At 41.5% G+C, this 12,263-nt stretch overlaps 1 protein-coding gene across 1 annotated transcript in view; it reads left to right on the forward strand.

The window, feature by feature from the left end:
• The window catches only part of LEKR1 (leucine, glutamate and lysine rich 1), a 125,459-nt gene that overhangs the window by 11,996 nt on the left and 101,200 nt on the right, over positions 1–12,263 (forward strand). Inside the window, exon 3 of the mRNA XM_084847339.1 lies at positions 11,082–11,296. Within this exon, the coding sequence (XP_084703465.1) occupies positions 11,082–11,296 (215 nt within the window). The remainder of the gene's footprint in view (positions 1–11,081; positions 11,297–12,263) is intronic.

Genomic DNA, 12,263 nt, shown 5'->3' on the forward strand with positions numbered 1-12,263 from the left:
TCAATGAAGCAGAAATAGACGTTTTTCTGGAATTCTCTTGCTTTCTCCATGATCCAGCGAATGTTGGCAATTTGATCTCTAGTTCCTCTGCCTCTTCGAAACCCAGCTTGTACTTCCGGTAGTTCTCGGTTCGCATACTGCTGAAGCCTAGCTTGTAGGATTTTGAGCATCACCTTGCTGGCATGTGAAATGAGCACAATTGTGCGGTAGTTTGAACACTATTTGGCGTTGCCCTTCTTTGGAATTGGAATGTAAACTGACCTTTTCCAGTCTTGCGGCCATTGCTGAGTGTTCCAAATTTGTTGGCATATTGAATGCAGCACTTTAACAGCATCATCTTTTAGGAGTTTAAATAGCTCAGCTGGAATACTGTCATCTCCGCTAGCTTTGTTGTTACTAATGCTTCCTAAGGCCCACTTGACTTCACTCTCGAGGATGTCTGGCTCAAGTTCAGTGACCGCACTATCATGGCTATCAAGGACATTACTATCATGGCTATCAAGGACATTAAGATCTTTCCTGTATAGTTCTTCTGTGTATTCTTTCCACCTCTTCTTAATCTCATCTGCTTCTGTGAGGTCCCTGTCTTCTTTGTCCTTTATCATGCCCGTCTTTGCACAAAACGTTCCCTTGAGATCTCCAATTTTCTTGAAGAGATCTCTAGTCTTTCCCATTCTGTTGTTTTCCTCGATTTCCTTGCATTGTTCATTTAAGAAGGCCTTCTTGTCTCTCCTTGCTATTCTCTGGAACTCTGCATTCAGTTGGATATATCTTCCCCTTTCTCCCTTGCTTTTTGCTTCCCTTCTTTCCTCAGCTACTTGTAAAGCCTCATCAGACAGGCACTTGGCTTTCTTGCATTTCTTTTTCTTTGGGATGGATTTCGTTGCTGCCTCCTGAACAATGTTACGGACCTCCGTCCATAGTTCCTCAGGCAGTCTGTCTATCAGGTCTAATCCCTGAAATCTATTCCTCACCTCCACTGTATATTCATAAGGGATATGATTTTGGTCATACCTGAATGGTTTAGTGGTTTTCCCTACGTTCTTCAATTTAAGCCGAAATTTTGCAAGAAGCAGCTCATGATCTGAGCCACAGTCAGCTCCAGGTCTTGTTTTTACTGACTGTATGGAGCTTCTCCATCTTTGGCTGCAAAGGCCATAATCAATCTGATTTCGATATTGACCATCTGGTGATGCCCATGTGTAGAGTCGTCTCTTGTGCTGTTGGAAAACAGTGTTTGCTATGATCAGTGTGTTCTCTTGGCAAAACTCTATTAGCTTTTGTCCTGCTTCATTTTGTACACCAAGGCCATGCCTGCCTGTTATCCCGGTGATTTCTTGACTTCCTACTTTAGCATTCCAGTCCCCTATGATGAAGAGGACATCTTTTTTTGGTGTTAGTTCTTGTTTCAATTCTATTTAATTTTTGAACCTTGCTGCTTAATGCTAATATTTGTACATTTCCTATATGTGCACACTCTGCACCTCTTGGAATTTTGAAGTAGTGTTATTTTTTAAAATGATTTTGTGCAAATGAACCCATGCCCACACACCCAAACATTTGACAGGAGTGTGGGATCTGATAGAAAAAGTGGTCACTTTGAGAGAGGAGAGATTGTGAAGTAGCCAGAATTAGCTTCAGCCAAAAGATATTGGGATGTAAAAGGGTCTGATAATGAAGGAGAGAGGCTGGAAAGGTGGCCAGGCAGAGGGATGGTATGGGTCTTGTGTCCACAGAGTTAAAGAAAGGTTTATTCCCCTTAAATGAATCACAAGGTTTCTCTGGCAAAATTCAGAAGTGTAATGCTAAATTGTGCCGGGTCACAGAATGCGGCACATTCTTTCATGATTACTGAAAGTAATCTTTCATGATTACTGGTTTCAGAAAGTATTGGAAAATGACTGATCTGTTCTATATGGACCTTGAGCGGCTGAGAGAACCTTGCTTGATTTGAATATATGAATCTAATGTATAAATTTCTCTTTCCTGGTCCACTCATATGAATTTGGGTGAACTGCAGGAGTGCTAAGGGCAGTGTTCTCCAGCTATAAACACTGAAAATAAAAAAACCCATTCTCTTAGCATTTTGCTGTCGTCGTCGCCACCATCATCACAACATTATTATTAAATCAGTGAAGAGCTTTTCTGTTTAAAACACTCAAAGTGACTGACGTTAATTGAAAACATTAACGTTTTGCCCTTGAAGAGATTCTACTGAACAGCCCCTTCCTACATGGCCAGAGCTGTGTGATGCACAGACTGGGCCAGAGATTAAATGAAATAAATTAATTAAACAGTTTATTTTTTTTAAGTTATAGAGATCTAAACACAGCAGAAACACATAAAACCACTTTACTAGCGTAATTAATTAAAATCTAGGAAATGCATTTTTCAGTTGAAGTGTGTGTGCGTGCGTTGCGCGATTATTATTTTTCACTGGTGTGTATACATAAACTTTACTGTTAGGGGAGGAGATTAGCAAATAACATAATCTTTGTCATTTGCACTTTGTGCCATGGTTAATGAACAAGCCCTCATTGGATGAGGCCCAGTGGTAGGCCCAAAATGGGATGGAGCAGAGCCAGCTTTGGATCCATTGGTTCCTAGGCCCCTCCATTCTCTCCAAAGGGGCCAAGATCAGGCCTCCCAGCTATGCCAGCATGGAGCTGGCACAGCTAATTTTCCTCTGTTGCTTTCAGTGGGAGATTTTTTTTTTTTTTAACAGCCCTGCAAAGTCACCTCCCTCTTCCCCCACTCCACCTACTGACCTGACTGGCATGAACTAGCAGGGCTTTGCAAGCAGAGGATCCACTGCTTCACTCCCCCCCCCCCCGCCCCCGATTTAGGATTGCTCTGTAAGGTGTTAGCGATCCACCATTTTTCTGTTATTCCTGGATAGTAAATAATATGACACAAATGGAAATTGAGTGAAACCTGAGGATGCTATTTATATGACAAGTGTTTTGTTTCAGTTCAGTTTTTAAATGTAAATCATGCAATCAGATATAGTAATTCTCACAGTTCAATGCTTTTCCATTTTTGCTTATGTTTTCAAAAGATTCCAGGACTTTATATTTTTGAAGAATAAAGTACAGCAAATAATTACAATAATTTACTTGTACATATGGCAGTCTGTCATTTTTTTGGTACTAAATCCTTCTTAAAAAGTGACTCACAATAGCATCTTTTAGAAAGCTGACAGTAGATGCAATTAAACCTGCAATCCTAAGCATACTTAACTAGGAAGTAACAACCTTTTGAACTCAGTGGGATTTACCTTCACGTTAAACCTGCTTTAAGTTAGCTTTTCAAGCTTATATATATATGAAATTCAATTACAATTGTCTTTGGAAATACAACTGGCTGTATTTCAACAGAACTTCTAATTTTTTATGAGACAATTTTGGACAGCCACCCTGCTGTTCATGCCAAATAATTAAGGAGGATATTTTTTTTCTTGTTGAACTTCCAGAAGAGAGGTCAAATTACCATTTTATTTTGTCTCTTGTGGGTTGTGGAAATTTATTCTTAGGAAGGATAGGAGGAAGATTAAAATGAATTTGAGGTAATTTCACTAACAGTACAATCCTATGTTTACTGAGAAGTAAGCCCCATTGGATTCAGTGGAACCTACTCCCAGGTAAGTGTATATAGGAGTGCTGCCTCAATAGATAAAGTGGCAGGGGGCTGGGAAGACTAAGAAATAAGAACAAATAATGATAGCAAGGCAAGGGAAAGAGGGGAAACAACCCACTTTGATTTATTTTGATTTTATATAATATTAGTTTTGTTTGCTATTCCTGTCTTTTCTGCAGCCATTTAAGACAATATTTCTGGGCATTTGATGCAATGTTCCATTTAGGCTGAATTCCTATATGGGTTTGTTAAGGAAGTAAGTCCCATTGAACACAACAGGCCCTACTTCCAAGTGAACATGTATCAGCTTGTGCTGCATAATCAACATCATTCATAGAATCATAGAATCATAGAAAATAGTAGGGTTGGAAGGGGCCTACAAGGCCATTGAGTCCACCCCCCTGCTCAATGCAGGAATCCAAGTCAGAGCATCCCTGACAGATGGCTGTCCAGCCTCGTCTTGAAGGCCTCCAGTGTGGGAGAGCCCACCACCTCCCCAGGTAATTGGTTCCATTGTCGTATTGCTGTTATAGTTAGGAAGTTTTTCCTGATGTTCAGCCGGAATCTGGCTTCCTGTAACTTGAGCCCATTATTCCGTGTCCTGCACTCTGGGATGATCAAGAAGAGATCCTGGCCTTCTTCTCTGTGACAATATTATAAATTCATTTATAATAGTCTTCAATCATAATCATATTCTTTATTTATTTATAACTAAACTATTTCATTCTATTGGTAATATAACCATGCTTAAGCCTGTACACACTTACCTGGAAGTGAGTTCCACTGAACTCAATGGGGCTTACTTCTGAGTAGACATTTATTTACCTCATTTACTGCCATTTATAGGATTGTACTGTCCATTTTTCAGTAGCGTTATAAAACATGAATTATATTTCTGGATGTTAAAAGGAAAAGGCAAATATTGTTTAAAAATCACAACTATTTGTCAGTATGAGCTATCGGTATGTTTGGTCCTGGACACCAAACTGCACAATTCTAAACAAATGAGACATGATACAAGGGAAAATACTAGACTTGTGTATGTGTAAGAAAGGATTTGCATCACAGGCACGTTGACATTCAAGTTTTTTAATGCTTGACCAAAACAATATTTTAACAATGGAGGATTTGTGTGCTAGTGTTCTGCCATATCTAGCCACCCTTAACCAGCAAGAGGGATCTGTGCAAGCTTCCGCACATGGATTCTCTTGCTGGATCAGGAGGACTTGCATGTACATGCAGCATGCATTTGCTGCCTGTTGCTGGATTAGAGACCACACATGCAGAGTTCTGAATAGGCAATTGGTGCTGTTAAAGCTGATAGGATTGATTACCTGGGGTTGGAGGAGAAAGAGAGGTGTGCCAAAGTTGTAGCTCTTTGTGACAAGCATGCGTTCTTCAATATTTTAAACAATATTTACTCCTGTGTTTCTGCTTGAAGCAGTTCCAGGTTTTGGGGGGGACCCTTATGCCCTCAAGGGGCCACGGTGGCTTAGCGGTTAAGACGCTGAACTGCGGACTGGAAGGTCGGCAGGTCAGCAGTTCGAGACCCGAGTGCTGCGTGACGGAGTGAGCTCCCGTCTTCAGTCCCAGCTTCTGCCAACCTAGCAGTTCGAAAGCAAGAAATTGCAAGTAGATAAATAGGTACCGCCTTGGCGGGAAAGGTAACAGCGTTCCATGCACCTCAGTGTTCAGTCAAGCCAGCCACATGACCACGGAAGCATCTTCGGACAGCGCTGGCTCTTCGGCTTAGAACGGGGATGAGCACCGCACCCTAGAGTCGGATACGACTGGTTGGGGACACCTTTTACCTTATGCCCTCAGTTGGAGCGATGCTCCCAGTTGGGCCTCCTTCCCGAAATGTGCCTCTCTCCTTCTCCTCACCACTGTTGCCATGCCCATTTGCTTGCTTCTCCCTCTGTGCCCAGTCTGCACCACCTTCCAGAGAAGGAGAGGACAAGGTGTGCTGAGGTTACTGCTCCTTTTTGCTCCTCTCACTGCTTGGCGAGGGCAAGTGAACAGGCAGCAACAGCAAGGAGGAGGAACAGCAGTGCCAGAAGTCTCCAGGGCCTTAGCAGGTGCCCCACAATGCTGACCTCTGGGGCCCTGGCTTGAAGCAATGCGTATAGGGAAGTAAAATCCGGATGATTGCACAGATCAGTAATTCCTACTTTGGGGTGAAATGTGATGTCACACTGTTGTTATTGATGACACACTGTCGCACTACTACACCATCGGTGTAAGTAGGTAGATTTTTTTCCCTTCACATGACACCCTTCTTTCTATATGGCTTCCCATGTGACAAACTTTGCAACTTCTTCTCCATGTCCCCTTTCTGCTGTCCCCATGTCCTATTTATTTTCAGGGCTTCTTTGTCCCCAAGCCCCCCTTTACTGACTCAGCATTCTACTTTCTCCCTATAATATAATCTCTAAACACACTCCCTAAACGCACATATGTGTCTGTAGCTTCAAAGGAAGGAATGCTATTTCCAGAAGGCTATAGAGGCTTCTATTAGAACTAGATTTGATGGCTTCAAAATGACATTAAACAAATGCATGGAGGACTGGTCTGTCAATGGCTGTTAGCCGTGATAGCTCAATGATACCTCCATGTACTGACTACTATATGCTGGAGATAAACAACAGGTAACAGACGTCAACCCTGCTCTACATTTTCCCAGACTCACCCATATTCCCATTATATATTGAATAAGTGTATGTGTGTGTTTAAGAGAGAGAAACAGTTTCAAAAAGGGTGACATACTTTGCGGACAGGTCCTGGATGGATAAGTATAGGGCAGGCCATGATACTCATATATGCAGACATAATTCGATACTTCATTTGTAATACATTTAGGGAGGACAGTTATTCATGTGGTCAATTAAGATGCTAGAGCACTAAAATAAATGCATTATCCTTGCAGGTCTCTCTGACTTTCTTTTCATCCATTGTAATGCATATAATGGAACTGCACTCTGTGGTGATTTGTAATGCAATGCACTTCAGCCCGTGGATGTGAAGGATGTTGTATAAACATCATTTGTTCCTATGGGTGGTGGGCAGGAGCAGTGCCTAATGGAGTGTGTTGAGGTTCATCTGCAGATCGTATGCTGCATTCTGCACATTCAGCTTTTCATAATTGTTTATAAGTATTATTATTTAAATAACACCATGAGTATACGTGACACTTTACAGTTGCATAGGCAGAAATAGACAGGTTCCTGCCCCACAGAGCTTAGAGTCTGAACTCAACAGTGAGAGGGAGGGAGAGACAAGAGGATCATAAAGTAAAAGAGCACAAGTAAAAGTGTAGTCCCAAAAGGTGTTGATGTGACAAACACATGCATTGTACAGGTACAGTCACTCATCAGATAGCCGTGACTTCTGTATCTCTCTGTGGAGTGTATACTCAGTCTCAAATCGGTATTATTGTTGTGTGAAGTATGAGGCAGCTGAAAATTGGTTCCTTTGCCATTACTGAATTTTATTCAGAAATCATAAGGACAGACCTGCTAGATGAGGCTCAAATACATATTAAATTGTGGGCAGGATCTGACTCTACTTAAAATGTGAAGATTCTGTAGGAAATTAATCTATTACATTGTTGGTTCCTGAAATATATTCTTAGCATTTTTAATCATGCTTTGCTCAGAGTGCAGTAATTCTGTTTTCTGCTTGAAACAATGAATATGGGAAAATAGAATCTGGACAATAACACAGATCACTTATTAACCCCCCTCACCACCACTTCCCATTTAACATGAGTTAGGGGTTCACAGAGAAGACAAAATCAGCTTCAAATGAGCATGTGTTTCACATTCTCAGTTGAAAGGAATGGAGTTTTATTAGCAATGCTGAATGCATCTTGTCCATTTTAGGAACTATGAAGAAATTAACACTTCATCCGCATGTCCAGATAGACATCCTCCTCACTCCACTGTCCTGCCCAAACTGGTGACATGAGGTGGAATGTCTGAGCCCATTTATTTTGAAAGACAGAAGCGGTGGTGCTGCAAGAAATCACAATGTTCTTTTCAGGATAACAGTCCCTCCCTTCCCTTCACATTACAGCTCAGTTTGTCCCCTTTCAATAAGTAATTTTAGTACTTTGGAACCTTATGGTATTTATTCTGAATAACAGTTTCATATTTCCAAGCACAGGTTGTAACTGCCAGGAAAAATAGAATTAATTTTTCATTTCCTCCAGAGCTGCTGTAACTATGATCAGGCTTCATGGGGCAAAAAAAGAAAAGAAAGAATTGGGATAAAGAAAGGCTGGTATAGCAATCCTGGTTCCAACATCTCAGGTGCTTAGTTTTATCAAAGAATAGTTAAAATACATAGTATAGAGGTATGCCATTGGAATTCGTAACCCAGCAGTTAACCCAGCAACAAATCATGGGGTAACTGCTGGGTCATTTAGCCCCCAAAGAACCCAGTGGTCCAGATTTGCATGTCATGCTGACAACCTGTGATCGGGCTGATCAGAGGTTGTTTACAAAAAAACCAAAGCGGTTTGCAGGCAGCACGTGTCCCTGTGAATCATGGGTTAAGTAACCCACATTTTGCCACCATGATGTGCGAACTGGGTCTTTATGTCCCAGAAAGCCATTTCTTCCACCTCTCCGTATCCTGTATACTACACTCCAGAACCCTTATCTGACTTCACTGACTGCAGTTGCAGCAGAGTATAATTCCTGGAGCCTGATCTGTAAATGCAAAAGTAATCCCTGGTTGCAGCAGATTGTTGGAATGGTTGCATGATATTATGCATGTTCAGAGGCAATATGGCTCTTGAGCACCAGATGCTGGGGCCAGCAAACAAGAATATTACCCCTGCCATGCCCTACTTGTGAGCTTCCAGAGGAATTGCCTGCCCATGTTGAGAACAGAATGCTGAACTAGGTGGACCTTTGGTCTGATCCAGCAAGGCAGTTGTGTTCCCTTCAAAAATATAATTTAAGTCAAATCCTTTGTCACTATTTGTTTATTTTGACACTTATAGCTCACCTTTCTTCCATCATGAACTCAGAGTGCCATACGTGAGATTCCCAGATGATTTTCCATCCAGGCACTGACGAGATATACAACTGCTTAGCTTTAGCAGGTCTCTGGTGTGGTTTCTGTGGGCACCAATGTGCTCATGGACAGTCTCTTGGCAGCCATCAGGCTCCCTCTCCCTTCTGGGTTTTATTTTATTTCTTAAGATGTTTTAAATTTAGAAAATTAACAGGGAGGTTGGCATGCTGCAAATTAAAGGGCTGCCTTCCAGCGCCATTTTTATTTGGATTCAAAGGAGTGTTTTTTTGTTTTGAAGCTCAGACTCTACCTCTGCCCTGTACTTGGACAAGTTATTTTCTTTTAGTCTCACCAGTTTGCCTTCTGGGAAATTAGTGTTTTGTTACCTGCCACACCCACTAAGGCACACTCAGAATTCCAAATGTGCCTGCCAGCCCAAAAAGTTTGGAGAGCCCTGTTGTGTATACCTGAAGGTGCACCTTCAGACCATAGCATGATTAGCTCCACAATTCTAAGGTCTGGATTAGCTCCACAATTCTAAGGTCTGGAAACATGACAGTCTTAGGAGTCTGAAAAGTAACTTGGTCTGACATCCTGTGCATGTGCCTATAGTGCTTTTGCATGGGTAGGAAGCATTTCACTTTATGACTACAGCTCTCTGTGCTGTATCATAATTTTTTTTTCTGGATGGTCCTCTGGAAGGCAGACAGGTTCTCTGGAGTGGTATTTTGGGGGTGGGTTGGAGGAGGACATAAGGGTCCGTTGCTGAGAAGGGAGCCCAGGAGCACAGATGGGAACTTGTATACACATGCACAAGTTCTGTCTGCTGCTCTGTGATTCCTACCCTTTCTTCTCAAAATAAAATAATCGGTCGCTGATATACCTGAACTAATCCTGTATGCTTAAATAATATTGTTTAGCATCCCTGTTGTACATGCACAAAAGCAGGAATAATTAAAATAATTGTGATTTGTTGGAGGTAACTACCAAAAATGGAACTGTAAAAAAAAGTGGGAGGGCTTATGAACATCTTTTGGCAAGAAGCTGAAGTTCACCCAAACATGTGACTATGTGCTGAAATACATCCTGTGTACAATGATGAATAATCTCACACCTGTCAAATTTCATAGTTTCTGTGTGACTCATAAGTGCCACATACAGTACATCACATGATGCTCTCTCTGAACACAACCCCACTCATGGTTTTGGTGGTTTTGTCGTGGTTTTGTCAGGCGAGAGATTATAACAATTCGTTTATCTGAAGTGCTCTTTAAGCGTTACTGACGTACAAAATATAACACTCAGTGTTATCCAAAGGAATCAATAACAGAGAATCTTGAGTAAAATAACTTTTGAAATACAAAAGGGAAGTGCTTCTTCCTTTATTAAGTTGTGGAATGTATGTGAGAAATTTGCTTTCAGTACTTTTAAACCAGGGGCTGAAGATTGTTTCTGCCTCAGCTGCAAGAGCGCCAGTGTGTTCTGCTCATCTGCCATCATCCCCTGCTGGTTGTAGCAACTAACAGATGGTGAAGGCAGAGTGGAAGACTAGAACACAGCAACCCCTGACAGAAGACACTGATCCCATTGTAGAAATGGCTTCTTCTGCTCCAGCTTTACTGCATTCTATACAGTACTGTCACCCAGCTGCAAGTTGCTCCAACTACCAGGAAAGCAAAACAGAAGACTCTCCCTAAACAGATCCGCATCCACTGCTACTTGCAAGTAGCAAGATGCTGTTTTATCCCAGACCTTAACCTCCCTTTTGTGACTTCATTGACTAATATAGACAACATTATAAGGTGATATAGGGGGAAAATACATATTATTTCTGATCTCCCCCCCCCCGACTTTCCTTTGGGGCCACTATAGCCATTTGGGGAAGGGGTGTAGCTCAGTGGTAGAGCAGACATTTGGGATTTTGAAAGAGTGTCTTGGGTGCACTCACAAAATGGCTGTTATGGGGCACTTGCCAGTGCATAAAATGGCTACCATGGTGGGTGTGGCTGGTCACAGAACAGTCATTTTCCAGAAAGAAAACTGGTGAGACTAAAAGAAAAGTAACTTGTCCAAGAACCTAAATACAAGGCAAAGGTGGGGTCTGGGCGCCAAAACACAAACCTGCTCTTTTGAATGCAAATACAGATGGCTCTTGAAGGCAGCACTTCACTTTACAGCATGCCAGCCACCCAGGAAAAAATATACATTTTAAACACATTTTAAGAAATAAAATAACAATTAGGAGGCACAAAGAGCCTTGTGGATGCCTGAAGAGGTTAGAGCCGTCAGAAACAGACAATGCAGAACTAAATAGACCAATAGTCTGACTTGGTATAAGGCAGCTTCCCATTTTCCTATGTGATTAGCTACTTCACTTCTTTAATTTTGTTAGCTAAATATATTGCTAATTTTTTTTCTTCTAGATGTCCCGGGATGAGACAGTGTGTAAATATTGTGGAGTCAGTTATTTGATCCTTCATGAATTTAAGCTGCTGGAAGAGAAAGTAAAAGCAATGGAAGAGAAGGTGAAGTTTTACGAGGGAAGTGTAGAACGGGAGAAAACACTTCAAGAGAAACTACAGTGCCTAAGTCAAGATTTTGAACAATGCACATCAGCTAATGAATCAAAAGCAGAAAGGTTGGAACATGTTATTTATCCTTGTTTCTCAAATTAACACACTCATTAATGTCACTCAGAGGAAAGCAGGCTTTGGCTGGCTTACCAGACTTAGCTTGTATAGTTTCCAGCTGAATTCATGTTAAACAGTTTGAACTGTACTTTAGAGGCCAGTGTTGCACCAGTCACTAATGTTGATGGGGTCAGGAGATGGGAATGGAAAGTTATTTTAAAGTCTCCTCTCATCAGAGGTGAAACTTACTTTTAAGAGCTTTCCTAACTACCTGAATGTTTGTGTTGTTGTTAAGAGGACAAGTGAGATTATGACTTTGCCCTTCCAAGTGTGGCATGGGACATCTGCTCTCAATCATGGGCATAGATTTGCTACTTAGACAGCAGCTGTAACTCTGGTTCCCTGCAAACCATAGTTTGCAAATGAGGAGTCAGCTCAGAAAAGAGCTTTCTTTCCCTCCACTTCTGACATAGATGTCCTCTCCCTTCCCTTGTCAGATTTTAACTATGGTTTACTGTTAGATCTGCACAGACACCAACTATGGTCAACACTAACCAGGGCTCCCAGATTAACCATAATTTGAAACCAGGGTTTGAAATGTATTTGCAAACCCAGGTTAAGGGGGAAGTTGATTAATCTTAACCATGGTTAGTATCAGTGGCAGTAACAACAAGGAGGCAATTAACAATTTGACACTGGAAGGATCATTTTAGGAGGTTTACCATAGGTCATTTGCTGTTTTGTGTGTGTGTGGCTCTCTCTCTCAGCTGATGGTACCCTATGTCGCTATACTTTGCTCTGTATTTAAGATTATTGCGTCTTGTTTGGATTTATTTCTGATCTATTGACTGTGATAAATAAATGGAACCATGGTTAGCTTTCATGCAGTTGTAATGCCACACTATAGTTAAAGCTGAGAAGGGAAGGGGAATTTGCACCAGAAAGTTGAGGGATGGTAAAGTAGGGCATGTTACC

Source organism: Heloderma suspectum, chromosome 3 (genome assembly GCF_057233095.1).
Source record: "Heloderma suspectum isolate Gila_16-S chromosome 3, 16-S_ref, whole genome shotgun sequence".
NCBI lineage: Eukaryota > Metazoa > Chordata > Lepidosauria > Squamata > Helodermatidae > Heloderma > Heloderma suspectum.